At 43.4% G+C, this 23308-nt stretch overlaps 1 protein-coding gene across 1 annotated transcript; it reads right to left on the reverse strand.

The window, feature by feature from the left end:
- Positions 1-15617: 15617 nt before the first annotated feature.
- Positions 15618-22109, reverse strand: LOC149078019 (serpin B6-like). The gene is made up of 2 exons (XM_089241425.1): positions 21362-22109; positions 15618-16338 (listed from the first exon to the last, which is right to left on the reverse strand). Exons 1-2 carry the CDS (start codon positions 22079-22081, stop codon positions 15790-15792), a joined length of 1269 nt encoding a protein of 422 aa, XP_089097551.1. The 5' UTR covers positions 22082-22109; the 3' UTR covers positions 15618-15789.
- Positions 22110-23308: the final 1199 nt, after the last annotated feature.

Genomic DNA, 23308 nt, shown 5'->3' on the forward strand with positions numbered 1-23308 from the left:
TTCTCTGTTTGTTAACCATTCTGGGCAGTCACGGGTGTATGTTCACTAGGACACGGGAGCTGCAGAAGACAAAAGTTTGAGAACCACTGCCCTAGAACATCACAAATTTCTTGCAATTTTTATTTCTCGCGGAAAATCTCGCAACTTCTCGTGAAAAACCTTAGGGCTCCGCGTCACCCCTATTGAGAAACGTTGCATTACAGACTCTGTGCATGGAAGAACTGTGGGAATCAAATGAAACGATTCTACTTTATTGAAAATACGAACAACACAAAAGTATCAACGGAGGAATGCGTTATAGATATTCCAAGCGCATAGGCCAATGGCGCAGGCGGACATCAAGTAGTTGACCTTGCACTCGGAACACGACGGTTGCCTGACGAGGATCAGCGAATACGGCTTGTTACAGTCTCCGGTCTTGCCGTCGACGACCTTGAGCTGCTTGTCCTGATCAACCTTCACGGGCCTGTATTTGAAGAGCGGATCCCTGCGGAAAGCCCACATAGGGAAGGTCTGAAACGAAGCGCCGAAAACGCACAGTGGCAACGCTATGTTGTGCGACGCGCTCGGCGGGAACGCGAGGCTGCACCCCAGAGAGCCGAGGCACATCAATGTCCCAGCGTGGGCGAGGACGGACTTGATCTTCAGCCACGTTAGGATGGTCTCGCCGAGGTGATGGACGTAGATGACTATTATCGGCTCTTCGGAGGCCAAGGCCAGCTCCAATCGCTCGGATAGCCTGAGTTCGCTCTCACCGTCCGTCTCCCAGCAGATCTTGCTGATTCGTGGGCAGTTCTGGATCGTCCTGGAAGAGGAAAGTTTTTTCAAGAGCTGAGATTGAGAGACAAATCCCATAGAGCCCCAGTAAATGAAAATGAAAAGTATTAAAAATTCCACTTACGCATGTGGCATTTTCAAAAGATTCGTCGGCGCTTTTCCAACTGGAACTAGAAGAGAGCTTTGCATGTCCTTCAGAAGGTATCGAGTCGCTTCGTATTCACGAGTCCAAACGTTGTGGTGGTTTTTCGTCTGAACGATTTTCCATTTCTCGAACCTCGCGTTCGTCGATTTATACGGAAGTCTGAAGGGTCTTTGTATTGGCTCGAAATGCCTACAATAAGCTTCTTATGGGTGTTCAACTTTTAAGAGAGTGCGGGGTATTTCATTGATATGTGAAACGTGCGTGTCGCGGACAGCGTAATTAATTTGGAACAGTGTCGCTGGTTACTTGAGGTAAGTAATGAGTGATCCGGAACTGTGCCGCGGTTCACTCAAGTGGTTGTAAATTGTCCATAGATGGAGATAGATCTGAGTTGTGCTCGGTTTGAAAGAAAAAGATTCACACTCAAGTCATCTGTAAATATACCGCGGGACACTTAAATGCTCTGGAACGGTGACGCTTAGTTCATTTTTACAAAATTAAGGCCCCCCTTTACACCTACAATCTTTTGAGGTTTGAAGTCGCGCGGACCACACACATCAGATGACTTTGGGCGCCCATGCTCACTCCATGTAATGGCTTTTTGTCCGATCATCGTCGGTATACACAGGGGCGTAGCCAGAAATTTCGTTCGGGGGGGGGACCACTTTCATTTCGGGGGGGGGGGATCAAAGTGACAGAACAATGGATTTGGCCATCTTTTTCCCTTTTTTCGGTCATTTTCTCACATTTCAGGGGGGGGGGGACCAGACCCCCAAGTCCCCCCCACCCCCGCTACGCCCTTGGGTATACACACACACGCACACACACATTGTCCACGGGAGTGGAAAATCTGCTACAAACTGCTGCAATTTCAGACGTCTGCTACACTTGACAATTTTCCCTCGTGTGCACATTCTGCTACAAAAATGCCGAAATTCTTCAATTCGGCACCATCTTGCGCTAAAAACAAAATTTTCCCTTAAGAAATTTTGAAGTTATGTCCAGGGCCGTCTTAACAGCATCGTGGGCCCCCGGGCCAAGTGATTTTCCAGAGACCCTACCTAACGGATTTTCGAAAATTTCAGCCAGTTTTGATTCCTGTGAGGCCCTTCTTCACTTGAGGCCCCCGGGCCGTGCTCGGGTGGGCCCATGCGTTAAGACGGCACTGGTTATGCCACAATAAAAGCTGACTTTTCCCCGTGGCGTTTTTCCTCCATGAAATTCTATTTCTTTGGTCTCCTCCCCCAAGATTCGGTGCCTAGGATTCCGACAACGTATAAAATGGGGTCAAACTAAGCGAATTGCAGCTCATCCACAGAACAAAAAAAAACAAAAACCCCTTCAATCGCTGTTTCAAGCTATTTTTTCCAAAAAAAAAAAAGTCGACTCCTTTTCAATTTATTTTCACAAAAAATTCAATCCGAATACATCAGTTTCTCACTCCCTATTTTTCACCGATTTGTGATTGTTCCACGTATTTTACACTGCTGGCCACCCAAATTGCAACACCAAGAAAGACAAGAGATATCGCAACAATATTTATTTTGTAGATAACATGTTGACCAAGCATCAAATGATTAAATTTATAGACTTCTGTGAAGTGTGGTTCCTGCCAAAATCAGTAGCCAGAGTAGCCGCCATTGTTGGAGATCACCGCTGCCACACGCCTCGGCATTGATTCAAAGAGACTTTGGATGTGTTCTTGGGGTACAGCAGACCAAGCAGCTTCCACGCGTTGCCAAAGTTGATCTGGTGTGGCAGCTGGGGATGTAATCTGGGTCAATCGTTGAGCAACCATGGACCACATGTTTTCTATCGGCGAAAGATCCGGAGAGCGAGCTGGACAGGGAAGCAATTCAATCTGGCGATTGACGAATAACCTTTGGACAATGCGTGCGACGTGTGGTCGCGCATTATCCTGTTGTAATATGGCTGTGGGCAAGCCCTGAAGGTAAGGAAGGACAAGTGGCTCCAACACCTCGGAGATGTAGCGCTGGCTTTTTAAAGTACCGGCAATGCGTACTAGAGGAGTGCGAGAGTGATATCCAATACCGCCCCATACCATAATACACGGTGCAGGACTAACATTATTATTATTTGGTGCTATTCCTGCATTTATACACGTGTGAAAACAGAGTTAATCCGCTTATTCTTAATTAATTAATTTTTCTTTTTGATTGGCCTCAAAAATTTCATTTAACGTTTCTAACGTTAATTTTTTCCATAAAAATTGAAGAAACAAAAATTAAAAATCCCCAAGCTTTTTTGAGAGCCACGGGTTAATGTATACAGTGTTTTAAAATTATACGTTGCTTTCATATTATGGGTGTTGGAATTCTTTTTTATAAATAAATTCCAGCCGAGGGAAGGGAGAAATACATATTGCAGAAAAATATTACTATGTTTTTCGAAATTTTAACACGTAAAAAAAAAAAAGATCTTTCTCAGTGAGATTGGCGAGAATCGGCCATACCTTACCGAGGCCGCGCATCGATACATTGGCTAAGCGGCTTTCGTTGTCATAGCAACGAGTGATGCGGTTCCCTCGTAGCTTCCCCTTCATTGCAAAGTTAACCTGAAACGGATTATACATAGGTTAGAAGCAGGGTGGCTCGAGCTTACCTGCCACCCGGGTGCGAAGCATTTTGCCACCCCTGAGGCCCTATTGCAGCGGGAGGGGGGGGGGTGTCCCCCAATCACAAATTGTTTATCGAAAACTAAAAATATTGAAATATTTTTAAAAATATTTTTGGTAAATTTTCTTTCAACGTAGACTGCTACTTTTGCGGAAAAACTTGAAATTTACACAGCCCTTCTCTCTCTCTTCAATCCCTTATCGCGTCCCTCCTCCAAAGGAAGGTTCTGCGTATACCCTCGCAGTGCGCTACCATTGCTTTCTGAGCAAAAATGAAATTCCATTAATTGACCATAAAAGCAAAGAATATTTATGAAAATAATACTAATTTTATTATATTTTAATTATACAATGAAACCTGTCTAAGACGGACGCTGTGTGAGACGGAAACCTGTCTCAAACTGAATCAAAATGTCCGTACAATGATGAGTGCGTTGATTTGCACCTTTATAAAACGGGAATTTGTCTAAAAGGGAATATTATTTCAGTCCCTTTGACGTTCCATCTCGTACAGGTTTCACTGTACATTATTGTGAATAAAATTATGAAGTTTACAAACGCCAATTTATTTTTTAATGGGATACTTTACACAATAAGCAGCTGTTTGTCTACCCGAATTGAGTCTAATCGTCCCGAAACTTACACGGTCTCATAATAAAGTACGCATAGGCACCGTATGAGTTGTCGTTCAGCGATTAGCTGAACTCTGTTTAACCCTAGAATACTTATAGGCAGTTAGTATAGTTATGGGCAGTTAATATGCAGTTTTATATCCTTTTTTTGTGTAAGTATTCTAGGATTAATGTGAATATAACATAACACTAATAATGGTCCCCGCTCTGTCCCTTGAGGGATATAAGCGGATTTCCTTGCGGCTGGGCCATGTTGAAAGAACACACCTGAACATCCCCCGACTCGCAAGCTACCTGGTCCGCCCCCACCTGGACCCCACTCCATTCCAAGCAGCAGCAGCCACACTCCAGGAAGCTCCTGGAAACCTTCATCGGCTAAGAAGGAGCACAGGTGGACCGCCTGCCAGTATCGCACCACCAGATCTCCGACCCAGCAGAAACATCTCGGCGGCCCTCGGCTCCACCAGCCCACGAAAGAACGCCACTCATCGCCCAAAGGAGCAACAGAATGGAACCAAACGTCCGTCCCCTTCCAGCAGCTCGTGTCTGTCCATGTCATCATTGCTCACTGTCCCGTGGACTCGTGGCATGTCGACTGCCAATCACTCGCTTCAGCTCTTCTGCCACCTGAAAGAAAACATACATGGCACAAGCAAGCACTCAGCAGAGATGACAGCAAGTGTTTAACATCGAGTGGAAATTGTCAGGACAGAACAACATGACAAACATCACAGTTCTGTTAAATGGGCGGGACAGAAGCAAAAAGAAAAAATGATTACAGTGATATGAAGAAAAATATTCCCATGAAACATCACAGTCCATCCAATCTAGTGGACAGTTACTGGTGGATCTTACGTATCGGGAAAGACATCATCGTCACATTCTTTTGTTGCTGCTTCGGAGTCTTGCTCCAGGACCAAAAGTCCTTGCAGGGAGGAGAAAAGAAAAAGTGGAACCATTCATTGATCCTCAAACATCATCCCCAGGCACAATCTCTACGATAACTTTTCATAATGTGGAGAAATCATTCCGAGAGACAGACATCATGTGACTTACCTCACCAACGAAGGCTCCTTCCAATTTGAGACCCAGACCACGATTAGAGTGAGGCGTATCGCAAATACCAAGAAGCGGTGGCACAGTATCGTCATCGGAAGTGATCGTACGTACTGCAAGCGATATCAGCATACAAGCATAGTTCTCCGGCAAAGTTTTCGGATACTTTCAACGGTCACGACGTTCATCTGTCCAACCAGATCTTTAGCAAATAGATCCGTTACAAATCGAAGGATATTGTTTGCGTATATTCCAACTACGCGGTCCGTAACACAGAACTCATTAATTTCTTTCGTGACAGCTATGATTCCGGCAGTAAAATCAATGTTCAGAACTTTTTCCTTCTTGTCACGATTTGTAGAAGTGAACTTGGGTCCTCCATACTTTCGCGTTTCCTTCCTTTCGACAGCTCCTGCCCCTGTGCTAAGACAACCAATCCGTCCACATATGAGAATACCGATCTTCTGCCTTTGCTCAGAGCACATTGGACCATTTTTCCTTTTAAAATCTGTGCAGCTCGAGCTGCACAAGGTTTTCATTTAAATTAGTAGAAACTATATGCGCTATTACATATAGCTTTCAACATAATTGTTGGATCATTATTGGCTTTCAACATCATTGTTGGATCATTATTGGCTTTCAACATCATTGTTGGATCATTATTGGCTTTCAACATCATTGTTGGATCATTATTGGCTTTCAACATATTGATATGACTGTTGTAGAATTTAAAACAAATATCTATATGTATGTACTATTGAAATATGACAAAAATAGTATATAAATTAACAATGTAACGTTGGAACCGCATCCCCTTTTTCTAAGAGCAAACGACCACGTAGGATTCTCATTATATCGTAAGCTGCTCCATTTGTCTCACAAGGAAAGGGTCCAAAGGTGTCATCCTCAAAAAACTATGAAAAAGTTTAAAGAGTAAATTTCATCTCACCCAGAAACACATAAAAACAAAAAATTAGCGGCATAATGCAATTATTAAAGCTACAAAAAATTATTTAGAATGGGAAAGTTGGCTACTTATCTCTCGGGTTCTTTATCTTATGAAAACTTTTTTCCCTCTTTTCTCCAGCTTTTTTCCCCCTAGAAACTCTGGTTGTTTTCCCCCCTTTTTCCCTCTCTTTCTCTGTCTGTGCTGTATCTAGGAGGTGCTGATCAGCACCTTCTAGAGATAGAAGGCCTCTGCACTGTTTGTCATAAACGCCATTAAGACTTTCTTTTCTTTCTTTCTTTCAAACCGAGCGCAACTCGGGTCTATCACCATTTATGGGCGATTTACTACCTAGTGAGTTGTGCCGGAGGTGTAACTGTATGTGTACCTAAAGCCCCGTTCACATGTGCAAGATTGGGGGTCGCTTTGGTGGTAATTACCGGCATGACAACTTTTTTCCCCTCGTAGGGAAGAAAAAGGTGGGAGAGAGGCTCATAAAAAAAAAAAGCACATCTTACTTGGGGGTGGATTGGAGGTCGACACCGACCTTGTATCCCATAATCCTTTGCGCCGCGAAAACTGCTATAAGCTCCTTCGTCAACCATCTTGAATCAATCGCTTCCGTTCAACCTACGTAACCACCGCCACCACCAAACCAGAACATGGCTCCCACTCTGTCAACGTAAGTAACCAGTGACGACTTCCGGAAAGAAGGGGGGGGGATTATCGGCATAAACTTAGCGTCATGTGAACGGTTTGTAGCGGAAATCCCCGTTACCGGGAACTTCCCTGTTTTATTGTACATGTGAACGGGGCTTAACAGTCTGAGTGCATATGTAGTGTTGTGTTTGATTTTTCAGTGCTGCCATCTATATTTCAGAAGGGAAGTGTTATAATTGAATTACATTTGTGCTGTTTGTAGGCCTGTTGCTCTCTGTGGCGAGACTTTTTAACGGGGAGATTGGCTCGCATTCGCGCCTTGAAGTTGGAAACCACAGAAAACCAACTTCAGCCGACCACCACTATGGTGACGGTGGGGTTCGAACCCGGGTCCTCGCGATGAGAGTCCGTCACTATGACCACTCGACCACCATTGCGCCGTCATTAAGACTACCTAGCAAGTTTGCCACATTTTGAAACACAGCATCCTATTTCGTTTCTCCATTTCTTTATTTTGGCGTATAATCTTCCTGATTGGCTCACAAATATAGCATAGAGATTGGATGTGGGGCATAGAAATCGCCAATTATGAGCCCGATGATTTCTTTTCCTCCCAACGATGATACTGGCACGAGCAGGGAATTCCCCCCCCCATACAGCCAGCACCATAGAGATAGAAGGCCTCCGCACGCTGCTTGTGACGTCAGTAAGTAGTCCGTTTTCCCTCAGAATATTCAAAGTTCAAAGTTAAAGTTCAAAGTTCAAAGTTCAAAGTTCAAAGTTAAAAAGATTTCTGGCGGGGCCTATCTGTTTTCAGACATCTGCCGCCTTCTGAACCGGCCCGCGGGGGACCACTGTGAAGAGAAAGGCAAGGGTGCAAATGTATGTGGATTGTGAAGTGCGTGTGGTATGTCAGAATTAGGGAGCATGTCAACGTTAATTAATTTAAATTAATTAACCAGGAAAAATCAAACATGTCTTTCCGAACTTATTAGTCATATTACTTATTAATATTTTCGGCAGGAAAAGTAAAGTGGACTGCTTCTGCGACGCCATCTTGGTTCGTCGTGTCTCATCCTCATTGGTCGGAAGAGTTGCTTGTCAGGGATTGGCTGAAAAGGAATGAAAATACACAAAAATACAATTTATTAAAAATTATTAATTAGAAGGTGAAGAAAAAGAGGAATAGAATTAGTCATATTAAAAAAGTTCGTAGCGATAGATGGAGAAGAGAAAAAATAAAATATATATATTTTTTTTTTTTTTTTTTTTTTTGAAAGTTTTTAAGTTTTGAAATTTTTATGGGAATTTTTTAGAAAATATTCTCGAAAAGGATGGGAAGATGAAATGAAGAAAAAGATAGAATATGCAACGCTAATGTTGCTAGTTATGGGAGCTGCTTCTTTGCTCCTTCATTCTCTTCGGTTATCTGCCGAGAATGCGATCTGCCTCTTTCAAAAATTTCTGCAGAGTTGCTCGTCTCTCTTTCTTTGAGCATTGCTGGACAGAATCCTGAATGCATGCCTTGGCAAAGTCGAATAAGTCCCGTGCTGAGTCGAGACTGGCGGACGATTCAGAGTCCGAGTCCGAGGACGTTGACGATGTCGAGGGCGAGTAGACAGAGGCCGGGGAGGCGGGCTTACGAGCTTCGTCAGCTTCTACTTGGTCGGAGGAGGTGGCACTTGCGCTGCCGTCATAAGGTCCGGATGGGCCCGGGGAGCACTCATGCCCAGTGCCATCGGTTCTGGGTCGGGGCGGAGTCTTTTTCTTCACGCCTTGGAGCCTCGAGTTGTCATCCTTCTCGATAGGGTGGCTAAAGTCCGTAGGCTGGGACTTGTGTTTTTCTGCTCCGCTGGTTTCCTTCACCAAGTCCGTAGATGCAGGTGGCTTGTCATCACTGCTGTCAGCGGGGAGGTTCGAATTGCCTGTGGCAGCTTTTTTCTGAAGGTTCGAGTTCTTGTGGGTTAGGAAGCTTTCCCAAACTTTCCTCGGGATATATTTTGGATTTTTGAAATTTTTCCCTGATCTTCGAAAAATCGCGGGATGTATGGTCTCGGCGTCTGACGTGGGATTTTCCTGGTGTTCGAGGTTCCCCTTCATTTTTGCAAGTTCACTTTTGAACACTTTGCACTTTCTCGAGGTGCTTGGATGGTTTTCACCACAATTGCAGCATTCAGGGGGATCAATTCCACGCTTTTTGGGACATTGCTTCCGGTCATGGGAACCGGGACAAAACATACATCTTTGAGGGAGCTCACACGAGACACCAGAGTGACCCCAATTTAAGCAGCGAAAGCAAAGTGTCGGAGACTTTCGATTTGGATTCCGTCGGTGCTTCTCGACAGAAATAGCAACTAGGAGAAGTTGCTTGAGTCCAAATATTTCTTTGGATTCGTCGCTGTTGGGCAGGTCGACTTTCCATAAGGGTAGGATTTTGGACCGAATCCTTCGTCTTCGTGATCTTATTGGGGTCACTCTGATCGGCTTGAAGCCCTCATCAGTAAGTTCCTGAAGTATTTCTTCAGCTGGTATTGCTGAATCGAGTCCGCGTAAGATTACGCTGAAAATGTCCGCAGCTTGAGCGGACTGCCTGAGAATTGGTATTTCCTCTTTGGACAGGAACTCGATTATTCTGTCACGGTCGTTAGAGTCCGAAAAATTGATTTTGTAATCGCCACGCGAGAATTTCACTTCACACGCGGCGTTGCATGTGTCCTTAATTTTTTTCGCCACCGTGCGCCATCGTCGACCGCACCGGATCAGTAGCGAGGGCCTGCTTCGCTCAGGAACCGGCTGCTTCTGGCCGTCTTGATCGCCGACCGTTGTGGGCGGGGCTTCGTCTTCTGGAGAAGCGTGCGATTGGTCAGTTTGAACCGGTGCCGCCGTCGGATGGGAGTCCGGGGAGGCTTTAACGGTGGTTTCTTCGCCTTTCTCTCCGGTCTTGGTTCCCGGTTTGTCCGCAGATCGTTCAGGGGCTTTGCCTGGTTGTGCGAGATCTGCGGGGACGTTCAGTCCTTGAGGCGTGTTGTTGTCTTTTGCAGCTTGATTTTCACCACTGCTTTTTGGGGGGATCACCTTCGCTGGGGCGGGTACGAGGAACTCCGGGATTTTGTCCCGCTTCCGGACAATTTGGTAGATTGCTTCGTTTATCCTCGTGTAGTAGTTTTCTGCAACTACCTTGCGCGACGGCTGGTTGAAAAAGCAGCTGCTGTCGGCTCGGAGGAGTTGAACGAAGTTCTGCCGGATTGCAAGCTCTAGCTGGAGCGTGCTGCCATCTTTCGGCTGTCTCCGGAGTTCCAGGTAGACCAGGAAGGCTTTCTCTAGAATGTCATCAGCAGGGCACGAGTGAGTCTTGAAGTGACCCGACATGTTCCGTGGATGGACTCGTCTCCAAAGGGTGAAATGCTCAGCAATTCTAGCGAGGTATTTGACGGCAGCTTGGCTCTGTACCGCTGGTCGAACCTTCTGGTTGCTAAAGGTTTCCGCCATGGTGGACCATGCTTTGTTGCCCGGGGATAACGAGTGTCCATGAAAGAAACATATCGGTTGCTTCTTCAGTTCAAGTGCCATTATGGGAATTTAGTCAAGTCGTTTGGGGGTAGAATTACAAAATTAGATTAAATATAATTTAAACCCTACAATATTTCAGTTAGAGTGAGTCCGACTGGGTACGGAACGATGCCTAGCTTCATGCCGCTAGTTCGGTTAGATCGGCTCTACTGTACGATCATCAGAGCACTGTTCGATACGTGCTTCTCCTGTAAATGCATCGTTGTAAGGAGAAGAAATGATCAGGCTCAGAATTGGCGATTTCTATGGCCCCACATCCAATCACCATGCGGTATTTGTGAGCCAATCAGGAAGATTCTACGCCAAAATAAGAAGAAACGAAATAGGACGCTGTGTTTTAAAATGTGGCAAACTTGCTAGGTAGCCCGAGTGACGTTTATGGCAGACACTCTAAAGAGGCCTTATATTTTGTAGGAGGTGCTGATACAGCCAGCACCTCGGCTGTATCCAATCTTGTGTTGTTTGAATGACGTCGCTGTAAGACTTTGAGGGTTGCAGGATTTTTAATTTCATTCTTGGCCTTTATTGATGTTGAAAATGTTAATTTTTGCAATTTTTGAGTGACCCATAATAATTCTGCATTTTGTGCATATTTTTTAAATGTGCATTATTAGTGGTAATTTATTCAAAACTTTTTGAGGAGGGCATTTTTGGGCCCTTTAAAGGGATTCCTTGTTGGGGGGGGGGGTAAGTTTCTAGCTCCTGTGAAGGTAAGTAAATTTGTAATCAATATCTCTTTGCACCAAACATGCAAAACTCCTATTTCTGATGCGGACCTTCCACATCGAACACATCCATGCTTCACCTAAAAAAACCAGTTTTCTTTTTTGTTTGATAGGTGGCAGCAGGAGTCGCAGGTTTCTTGTCAGGGTTGCCAGGCACGTTCATTTGTCCCACCTTTTCCAGTGTAAGTGCATTTCATGCCTTCTGGGGTTATTATTGTAAATACATTTTTGCGATAAGAAAACAGTTTGTGATCTTTCCCAAAGAATAATTACTAAAGATGACAAATTCTACATCATCCGGAGAATTAGAACAAATTGTTTTGTTTTTGCCCGACAGGTAGCAGCATGAGTCCCAGCATATCTCTGTTTAGAATATGTCCCGTAACATACGTTACATTTATGGTCATGGCAGCATGGCCCCCACAAGGGGTGGGCTGACAAGGCTCCAGCCCTGGGGCCCGGGAGGATTTTAATCATTTTTTTGTTTTTCACGCTATAAATTCATCATAAAGGGGGCCCAGTGAAAGTCTGGTCGGAGGGCCCGTAAAAAATCCCAGCCTAGGGGCCCTGTTTCAGGATGTGGGGGCCATGCATGGCAGCTTCGAAACTTGTAAATGGCAGGCGAAAAGTGTTCCGTCATTACAAGGATCCCTTGATTTTTTTCGGAGACTTGCATGTTATGTCGGCTTCCGAGCAATATGTTTACGAGATTCGGGGCTGACGAGGTGATGATGAAATTGAAGATCACGTGATGAGTGTGTCGTCGCGTGTGTCGCTCTTTTTTTTATATATAATTTTTCTCGCTGGGATTAAAAATTGAAGTGATCCAGAAAAAGGGATCGAAATGGCGGCTGCGGATACCCAAATAGGGACCTTGCCATCGGATTACAACACAGTGATGATGATGATACGTGGTCATTACTATCGTCTAAGTAATAACGGTGCTGCTTCATCAGCGATGATGAGATGTGGTCCTCACCGCCGGGCCTCGGAGATCAACGGCGAAGCCCTGCAGAGCGAATTCCATGAAATGTTCAAACAGCGGATCAAAAGTACGTCCAAAATTCAATACCTTCTGCGAGGGCATTCAATTTCCGGAACGCCCACACAATATCCTAGGGTCTTAACCAGGGGTTCTTGGAGAGATTTCGGGTGGTCCATGAGAAAACAAATTATTGTTATATACTGTACATAATTGAATAATATTTTGTAATGGAATAATGGCTTTTATACATGTTATTGACAAGGGGTCCGTGAAAGTCACAAGTCCCCTCTCCTGGGCCGATGGTGGGTACATATGTTTAAAAGGTCTGTCCGAAGTCTAAAACAGACGCCCCCGGGAATGCCACTTGCTTTCGATGATGTTATCTAGTATTTCTTAACCATTTTTTGCCCGTACACCCCCCCCCCACCACCCACCTCAACTAGGAACGAGACCCTTACTATGTAGTTTTTTTTGTGGGGGGGGGGAGGGAAGAGGGTGAGATCCATACGCATCTCAACATCATGGACCTAACCAAATGCATTACTAGAAATAATAGCTTACATATTTACTAATTCCCGAAGACATAGTGCCAGATCTCATCATGTAAGACCCCTATGGACATTCTGGATAGGCCCATGCGTTAAGATTGCCCTGGATTTATGCAGTGCCATCTTAGCATAAGAGAGTCCGCTTCCTTTTCCTATATGCTCCTATTACAGTGAAGAAGAGCGTTGTCGGGTTTATTACTCGTAAATTACACTTTGTAACTACGAAATGGAAAAATAGGACAGAGAAAAATGGGGGCGGGGCTGGTCAAAACTTCAGAAAAGGCAGAAATTTAGTTGAAAACAAGAAAGGTAGGACTTCAAAGTAAGAGCAAGGATAAGAGGCGCCAGTTGAGAAAATGATCAGAAATTAACGAAGGGGAGGGGAGGGTAAAGGTTCAGAAGACGGCAGGAAGGGGGTACGTATGGGTCAGAAATTTGGAAAAGATCAGGGAAATTTTTTCAAGCAGTCGAACAAAGGATAGAGGGAGCAGCACAAATTCATGTGTGAGCGGGAAGAACAGAAATTTCTCAAAAAAAGGGCAAGGAAAGGAGCAGAAATTGCGATAAAGCCGGGTTTTCCTAGGAATAGGTTCGTTGCGCAGCGCGAATCGAATTAGACTATTTCGCACAGACAGAAACGTGTTACATAATCACGCTACGCGTTTGTGTTTTCCTAGCGAGGCGCGTCAGATCAGGGCGGCTATGTAAAGTATATGGCTTTGGCATCAGCTATTCTGTCGTCTGCATGCTCCGGTTTGAAGGGAAGGGAACGAAAACACACTAGAGTGAAGAGAATATCGGCAAAACCGCGGCGCACGACGCATTTTGACTCCTCCATAAACAGTCGGCCAATCACGCCCGACGTAAAGCGCTGTCGTCAGGCGTATTGCGCTCTGTAGGAAAACAGCCATGCTGCTTTTCTTATTGGTGAGTGGACGGCGTGTCGCGCTGGGCGAATCACGTTGCGCGCGGCACAGGAAACCTGCTCCTAGGAAAACCCGAATAGCGGACAGGGAGAGAAATTATGAAAAGAATGGATAGAGGCAATTCAGGAGACAGCAACAGAAATTATGAAAAGAGCAAGGAAAGGAGCAGAAATTTAGACGCGAGAGGCGGGTAAGGACAAAAACTCAAATGAGAAAACAGCGGAAGAAATTTAATGTAGACTATTTTACACTAAACAGCGGGAACAGCACAGAAATCCAGATAAGAGTGGAATGGAAGGGGGGGGGGGGTTAGAACTTGAGATAACAGCGGATGGCGGAGATTCCATCCAGCTTATATTGCTGGAGAGAGTATGACGTCAGCGGTCTCCGCCTTGGCAGTGCTGAGAACGGTGTCCCGCAACATCATTCGTCGGAAGATCACGTGACTCGGTGAAAACAAACACAATCTCCCGTTATTTTCTTATGGCATCCACAGGAATTTAAAACAATAAATGAAAGAGATAATTTCGGCATCGATGAGATAATTCCAAAATTAATGAAAGAGATAATTCTAGAATTAATGAAAGAGATAATTCTAGAATTAATGAAAGAGATAATTCTAGAATTAATGAAAGAGATAATTCCTGAATTAATGAAAGAAAATATTCTAGAATTAATATGAGATAATTTCAGCATTGATAAAAATGATAATAAAATTAATTAAAGATAATTCCAGAATTAAAGAAAAAGATAATTCCAGAATTAAAGAAAAAGATAATTCCAGAATTAAAGAAAAAGATAATTCCAGAATTAAAGAAAAAGATAATTCCAGAATTAAAGAAAAAGATAATTCCAGAATTAAAGAAAAAGATAATTCCAGAATTAAAGAAAAAGATAATTCCAGAATTAAAGAAAAAGATAATTTCAGCATTGATGAAAGACACTAGGCTCTAGAATAAATGACAGAGATAATTCCAAATTAATGAAAGAAAAAGCGATAACTCCTGAATTAATGGAAGATAATTCGGGAATAAATGAAATATAATTCCAGAATTAAGGAAAGAGATAATTCAGAATTAAGGAAAGAGAACTAATGAAAGATAATTTCAGATTGATGAAAGTGATAATTCCAGAATTAAGGAAAGAGATAATTCCAGAATTAAGGAACGATATAATTCAAACACTAATGAAAGATAATTTCAGATTGATGAAAGTGATAATTCCAAAACTAATGAAAGTGATAATTCGAGAATTAACGTAAGAAATAGTTCCGAAATTAATGAAAGCGATAATTTCAGAATTTAGGTAAGAAATAATTCCAAAATTAATGAAAGAAGAAATTCTAGAATTAATGAAAGAGATAATTTCAGCAATGATGAAAGTGATAATTCCAAAATTAATGAAAGAGGTAATTCCAGAATTAATGAGACATAATTTTAGAATCAATGAAAGAAATAATTTTTGCATTAATGAAAGAATTAATTATTTCAGCATTAATGACAGAAAATTCCAGAATTGATGAAAGAAATAATTTAATCTTTTTTCATCTTTAGATGAGTTCTCTATCTTTTTTTTTTAATCTTTCAAACTCAATATTTAGAGACCGAACTGTACATTTCTATGGGCGGGGCAAATTTCCAGGCGGGAAGTTTGTTTTCACCGAGTCACGTGATTTCCTTGCGTTTGATGTCACTGCCGTCGCGGCGGCTGGATGTTCCCTCCAGTAATATAAACTCTATGAGAGATTAACATTGGAGTGGTTGGGGGGGGGGGAAGAGAACTTCAGATAAGATAGATAGAAGGAAGGAATTCAAATTAGAGCGGTTATTAGGGCAGAAATTGAGATAAGAGGGGGGGGGGTAGGGGCACAAGCCATCGGATGAGAGCGGGAGGGACAGAAACTTTAGAAAGGGGACAAAAATTTAGTTACGAGTAGACAGGGGTTGCCCCATTACCGCTCCTCCCGGCTTCGAATTACCTGGGAAAAGTGAACACATAAGTTTCAAAAATAGTTTACATTCATAAATATTTAATAGTAATGAATAAGCTGCAGAAATCGAGAGCTCGCGTAATGCAAATGGGAGTAACAGGCAGTTCAATTCAAACAGATATGCCCATCTAGTTCTTGTTTATCTACAGCCAGGAAGTCGGTCGTGCGCGGAGACCCGGACGTATGGTCCGTCCTCAGGGCATCGGATCAACGACTCGCCCCGCGAACATCACTATGCTATTCTTCAGGTCGACGATGTAGAACAGGAAAGGCCGATCTGCAAAGAACTGCGGTTTCCAGGACCCTATGGACCTGAAAGACATTAAGTCAACGGTCGCCGCGGCGGCCTCGCTGCCCACCTCGTCGACTTGAATGTGGGCTTTGTGGACCACGCGGGACGCGTGAAGGTCGTTCTTGCCGGTGATCCCGGAGAAGTCGGCTGTATTCAGGTCGAAGACGTCTTTGATCCCGATATCCGCGAGAACGTCGACCAGCTCTTTCTTGTGTTCGAACTTGAAACGGGGGATCGCGACGATGCCCAGGTCGACCGGGTGGCCGAGGTCCATGTTGCCGAGGACGTCACACACCGAGATCTTCGACATGTCTGGAAGTTGGTCCTCTAATTTTGGCAACACGAATATCGCTGCGGTGTCTCCTCCCGCGTACGGCATCATCAGGTACTTGTCGCCGTAGTCGTCGGAATAATACGGGAATTGTGGGTTTTCCTTCCACATCATTTTGACCTAGAATGACAGGGGGGGGGGGAAAAGAAGACATAATTTGAGACCTGTGGCATATTTACAGGGGGGGGGGGCTTAAGGGGCTATGGCCCAGGGCGGCAAATGAGAGCGAGGGACCAACAGCCAAAAGAGTGACTAGAGTGTTGGCAAGCATTCTAGTGACCAAAACATTGTGCAAGCATGTGAAAAATCAAAAGACTGACCAAGAGACCGCGAGGGACCAGGTCAGTGGACGACAAAGAGATTGATATAGGAAACTTGCAAATATTAATAAACTTGAATATTAATAATCAAGTCTTCATGCAAAAAATCGAACATACGTGGGAGCAACACATAGGAGTGGGAGATGATGCTGATCTTGAACAATACGTACAAAACATGCATAGAGCAGTTATTAAAACATGTCAATCATCTACAATAAACAAGAATAGACAAACTCCGTGGTGGAGCAGCAATTTGCAAATACAAAGAAGTAAAGTACGAGCACTGCGTAGAAGATGTCAAAAGATTAAAAACGTGGAAGAGAGAAACCGACTTCTACTTCTGTATAAAGCAGAATACAACAAATACAAGAAACTGATCAAAGAAACTAAAAACAATTCTTTTAAAGCATACATCAGATATATAACCAAAAGTAATGAGTATTCTCAAGGATATGGAATACTGATGAACAAGAAACCGTTACCCAAGGATATATGAAGAAGGCGGTGCTACCTACGGGAAGAACAGTTGACAGCCTAGAGGATCTTATTGACGAGCTGAATTCCCATTACTTCATAAACCAAAACGGAAGATCAGAATGAAAATCCTCAGACAGATTCTGTACAAGACTCTGAACAGTGTAAACCCATCGGAGTGCAAGAAATCGATATAATCTTCAAGGTTATAGGAAAAGACGCGGCACCAGGTCCAGACGGCATTACGAAATCAATATGGAAATTATATTATACAGGAAAAAAAAACCTGATCTCATTATTTAACAATATCGTACAGAAAGGAATATTCCCACAGCTATGGAAAGAAGGAAAAGCTGTATATATCCCAAAGATAATCATAGGCCAGGAAAAAGCTTTTAATTTTAGGCCTATTTGCCTCTTAACAGATATCGGCAAGATATATTTGAAACATGTACAGGTAACCGGTTCGAATTTTATGTACAGAAGAACGGAATATTTCAGCACAATCAATATGGGTTCCGAAAAGGAAAAGGAGCTATTGACGCCCTCCAAAATGTCAAAGATATAGTCAAAAGCAACTTCAGGCGAGATCGAATCGTTTGTCTAATATCACTTGATATAATCAATGCATTCAACGCATTGAAGATAACTCCTCTTAAACACATTATATCAAGGATTGACATTCAGCATATACCTCTATAGTTATCTGACGGACAGATCTATCGTTAATGAGAATGGGAAAATACATAAATGCAACACTGGGGTGCCTCAGGGGTCGGTCCTAGGGCCGACATTATAGAATCTGGCTATCAACGAACCCTTGAAAATCAACCCTGGAAAAGATGTCAACATACAGGCCTTTACCGATGATATTTTGATAATGGTCTCTGCGGCAGTGCCCCCCAAACACTTTATAAAAAAGACAAGACATATACTCATGAAAACTCAAGAACGGGCTGACATCTTTGGACTAAAATTCAACAAAGAAAAGTGCGTGTTTTCGATTTGTAAAGAAAAGAGGAAAACTAAAAGCCTCCCGTCAATCAGATTGGCCAATTTTCCCATTATACAAAACCAGCTTTAAAATACATGGGAGTAATACTGAACCGGAATTTCACATGGGGTGATCATCTGCACTATATCAAAGGAAAAAAACATCACGAATTGAAAAGAAACTCGCGGGCAACATGGGGTACGAAGCCGGAAGTTTTAAAGAAGATTTATTTGGAAGACATAGAAAATAAAATAATTTATGGTTATACGAAGTATGGTTTGAAGACAAAACAACACATAATAACAAACTTCTTCAAATACAAAGGCAATTCTTGTTAGATATAACGAAATGCTATTCGACGGTTTCGTACGAGGCATTGTTCACACTAGCAGGAATACCTCCAATCAACATTACTCTGAAAAATCGAATAAAATGGTATAACATCAGTAAATTGAAAGAGTCTACACAATTTGAAGGACAAACTCTCAAATACAAGAGCCAGACTGCTCTAATATTCCACCATGGAATAGAATCAAGATTGAAAGGGACGAAAATACTATAAGGACAATAACATACGTTCATTTTGTACAGATGGCTCCAAAATGTTAAGCAGAGTGGGCTGTGCGTACACGTACTATCATGAAAACAAAAGAACATCGGAAAAAATGTACAGATTGTCAGACAATAGTACCGTCCTTTTTGGCAGAATTATTAGCAATATACAATGTGGCAAAACATATCCTTGGAAATGAAAAATACGAGGCCCACATCTATACAGATTCAAAATAAACTTTATGTGCAATCGCTAATCCAAATTACAAAAACTACAGAATGCTAATAATGCAGAAGAGCTTTAAAAAATTTAATACAAAACTACATTGGGTTAAAGAACACCACGAAAACATTAAAAAGTGGCAAGAATATTGGGATGATAGCAACAAAGGAAGGGTCACATACGCTATCTTCCCTAAGATTAGCACCACAAGAATTCAAGGAGACTTTTATATAAATCAATTACTCACGCAACATGGTGCTACAGGAATTGCTCAAGCTAGGTTTCATGGATGATGTGCATTTTCTGCAACAAAGGTAGTGGCACCACCCAACATCTCATATATATCAATGCGAATATTGGGAAAGCCAGAGAGAGAAGATAACCTTCACAAGCACTAACATTCCAATATATATATATTTAAATATGGCTCAGGATAGCGTGTAAATATTATCAGTATACATGCATATAGCAATATAAATATAACAATGTGCATATGGCAAGTGTTGTGTGTATAGCCACATGCTAAAATTTTGTTCATTTTAATATTTGAATATATTCATGTTATTATAGGAATTTTATTTATTCATAACATATTATTTGAATAAATTTATATTATTTCGAACTGGTTTGCGTCAGTGTATGTTCCAGTCGATGTCAGGTAATATGAATGGATCATATATTCAACATTTGGGAGACTAATAAGACGCATGTATATTAATGTATATTTATTAAAGCAGTAATGATGTCCTAATGTAATAACCTCGTGGCCATCGAATTCCTGCTCGCGTGATGTTAATGGTGCTGCCCGAGGTATAATGTAAGCTGTAATAGTAGTAGTTATCTTTTGTTTTGTCATTTTAATTGTAATGTGAAGTAAATTGTTTTGTAAGGTGAATTGTTAACCTCGGGGGGGCCAATGGTGCTCCCAGGGATAGAATGTATACATTTTTTAACATATGTAATTTTTTTTGTAATTGAGAAAATTAATGCTGAACCTCCGTATGAACCTCCGGGTCGGGGTAAGTAACTCATAGGAAACTTGCAAGCATGGCAGTGACCAAAAGAGTGACCCAGAGAATGTGCAAGCATGGAAGTGACCAGAAACCATGTGCAAGCTTGTGGATGACCAAACGATTGACCTAGAGAGCGAGGGATCAGGTCAGTGGGCAGTCAGAAAAATGACCTAGAGTATCTGCAAGCATGTGAACGACCGAAAGAGTGACCCACAGAGGCGAGGGACCAGCAGCCAAAAGAGTGACCTAGAGTGTTTGCATGCTTGTGAGTGATCAAATTATTGTGCAAGCATGTGAACGACCAAATTATTGTGCAAGCATGTGAGTGACCAAAACAGTGTGGAAGCATGTGAGTGACCAAAGCAGTGTGCAAGGTTATGAATGACCAAACGATTGACCCAGAGAGCGAGGGATCAGGTCAGTGAGCTGCCGAAAGAGTGACCTAGAGTGTTTGTAAGCATATGAGTGACCAAAACAGTGTGCAATCTTTTGAATGACCAAATTATTGTGCAAGCTTTTGAATGACCTAATTACTGTGCAAGCTTTTGAATGACCTAATTACTGTGCAAGCATGTGAACGACCAAAAGATTGGTATAGAAAGCGAGGGACCAGGTGAGTGGACGACAAAAGTCGTGTTTATATCCAGTCCTTCCACTGAAAATATAATTCAAACGGACCATGGGATTCTAAAGGTTGAGAACCGCTGCTTTAAATCGCTCTTTTAGTCACTCACCGACATCGTCTCTCACCCTTTAGGTCACACTCTTTTGGCGTTCACTGACTGTTTCCCTCGCTTTCTATATAGGTCACTCCCATGCTCAAACTCTCTAGAATATTCTTTTGCGTACACTAACATGCCCACGCACTTTTTGGGCCGCTCCCATCCTGTTCCTTCACACTCTAGGTCACTGCTTTGGTCACTCACATGCTCGGAAACTCTCTAGGCCTTACTTTCGGTCGCTCGCTAACCTAGTCCCTTACTCTCTAAGGGCACTCTTTTGGTCACTCATATGCGTGCAAACTCTGTAGGTCACTCGCTTTGTCACATACTGAAAAAGTCCCTCGGCAAGCGCGTATTGATGGGTTTACCATCCATGTGCAAGGCCATTCAAATTTACATGCTTAGTCTTGAAAATTTCAACCAGAATCATATTGTTGTGTGGCCTCTTTTATCCCGAGGTCTCCAGGGCCGTGCATGGATAGGCCCATGCATTAAGACGGCACTGCCTATGGGCTATTTATAGACATTTTTCCACGCTTCTCCCATTCTACTCTAATTTTCTTGACCAACCTCCCTGTTCAATATATATCTCTGATCCTAAGAACTTGCCGCCCCGGGTGGCCCACTAAGCCCCCTCCCCATCCGTAAACAGTGCCGTCTTAACGCATGGGACTACCCGGGCACGGTCCGGGGGCCTCACAAAAATGAGAACCGGTTGAAATTTTCGAGAATTTGCCAGGTAGTGCCTCAGAAAAATCACTTGGTCCGGGGGCCCATAATACTCTAAAGACGGCCCTGTCCGTAAATATACCTCTTGTTGACGTGATTGACAGAATCGGGCTCACCTTTTTTCCCGTCCCAGGCGTAACGGCAAAAACCGCGTCGTGAGTCGAGTTCTTATCGAACTCATACGTCCAGCTCCCTCGGAAGTAGATAGCGTTCAGCAGCATCATCCTCAGCTGCGGGTTCAGCGGTCTGAACAACATCTCCGGGATCATATCCCGGGTGACTTCCGAGATGAACTGGTTGATCTCATCCTTTGCCAGTTCCCTGTTGTTCTTGAAGTCCATTTGCTTGACGAAAGCCTTGAAGAAATCACTGATTTCCGCCGCGTATCTCTCGCTGACGTCCACGGATTTGTCCACGAACATCGCGTTGGCGATCCCGAAGGTGTTCTCCCCGTCTTCACCTCGGGACTCCGCTACCGCCTCGACGATCCTCTTCGTGGACTCCTTCACGTCCTCCCACGTCAGCAGACCCTCGCCGACGTCGCCACTGCTGCTGGACGAGGAGGGCACACCGAAGGCTTGTTGGATCTGCCTCTGGGAGTTGCCCCTGGCACCGGCGGCCATCATGGCCGTGGAGACGTAAACGCTGAAGGGCGACAGGAAGATGTTGCCGTCCTCGGTCTTCGTGTACTCGCGCATGAGCAGAGATCCGAATTCGTTGACGCTTTTCGCGTACGGGGTACACACGTCGTCGACGTCGGAAGAACCAGGACGGACCAAGACACCAATAGACACCACTATAAACACGGAGAATGAAACTCGCGTTTTCGACACCATGGTTCGTTGTCGATTGTTCAGCCGAAAAGAGAGAATTAATGACGCGATCCGGCTTCGATTGTTTTCTTATAAATTCGACGCAGTTGTGAATGGGAGTGCGATGTGGGATTTTCTTTTCATTGCGCCACCTGTTGATTACAGGCAGTGCGTGAAATTGGGGTCTTTGCCGAGGTTGAGAAACGTCTTGAGAATTCAAGAGATTTCAAAAAGTCGAGGGAAACTTTCCGAAGAACGGTTGCGAAACTCTGAAAAACACAATGGTTGTTGTGTGTTTGTCAAAAAACCCAATGTATTTCGTTCAAAAACTTAAAGGATTACACCTCTATTTCTCCGTTCCAACAATCGAAATTGAATGATACGCTCATGCATGCGCGGATCCGGGGGGGGGGGTGATGGTGGCGATCGCCCCTCCCAAGAGCGAAAACAGGAGGGCGGAAAAAAAACTTATCTGTCCCGTAAAATAAGCGTGACGTTTCAACGAACTTAAACAAATAGATCGCTCCTCCCAACATATCGCCCTACATCAGCACCTGCCCCTCAGCTTCATTTACCACACTGTGGTGATGTCCCACCTGCACTTCATTTATTGCTGGAGATATCACCTTGGCTTTATTCGCAGCTGATGGAACGTGACATTTTTCTAAGATAACTTAAGCGGCTCGCGACACATTTACTAAATGTTTCAGTTGCACATCACGAGATTTCTCGATCACATAACCCGCTCCTTATCGTGGTCCAGAACAGCGGTCACACATTTCCAGATCACTTGTTTGTATTTGGTTTGTATTGGACAGGTGTCACAAGTGGAGTTCTTCAAGGAAGTGTCCTTGGTCTCATACTTTTTTCACTTTTTGTCGATAAACTCGATCAGGGTATCGATGGGATTACTAGCAAATTCGCAGATGATGTGAAGCTAATGGGGGGGTAATCGGGAATGAAAGCGATAGGGAGTTGCTCCAGACCAACTTAAACAGAATTACAGCATGGGCAAATGAATGGATCATGACGTTTAGCGTTGATAAGTGCATGGTCGCTCATTTTGGTTCGAACAACCCACGGTTCTCTTACGAGTTGAATGGTGTCACTATCCCGGATACAACTAGTGTCACCGATTTGGGAATTCTCATTGACGAGTGACTTAGGTTTTCTGAACATTGTTCAGCGGTGGTCAAAAAAAACGAATATAATGCTTGGTCTCATTTTCAAAAAGGTCTCATCGCGGTCTCC

Source organism: Pholcus phalangioides, unplaced genomic scaffold, assembly GCF_987345545.1.
Source record: "Pholcus phalangioides strain wild (caught in Gottingen) unplaced genomic scaffold, Ppha-v1.0 ptg000014l_1, whole genome shotgun sequence".
In the NCBI taxonomy this organism is placed as follows: domain Eukaryota; kingdom Metazoa; phylum Arthropoda; class Arachnida; order Araneae; family Pholcidae; genus Pholcus; species Pholcus phalangioides.

Bases quoted from the DNA above. Each gene is read 5' to 3' on its own strand.
- LOC149078019 (XM_089241425.1), bottom strand. From the start codon at position 22,081: ATGGTGTCGAAAACGCGAGTTTCATTCTCCGTGTTTATAGTGGTGTCT. The intron at 16,339-21,361 runs GTGAGCCCGATT...CTGTCATTCTAG, and splicing joins CGCCTGGGACGGGAAAAAAG to GTCAAAATGATGTGGAAGGA.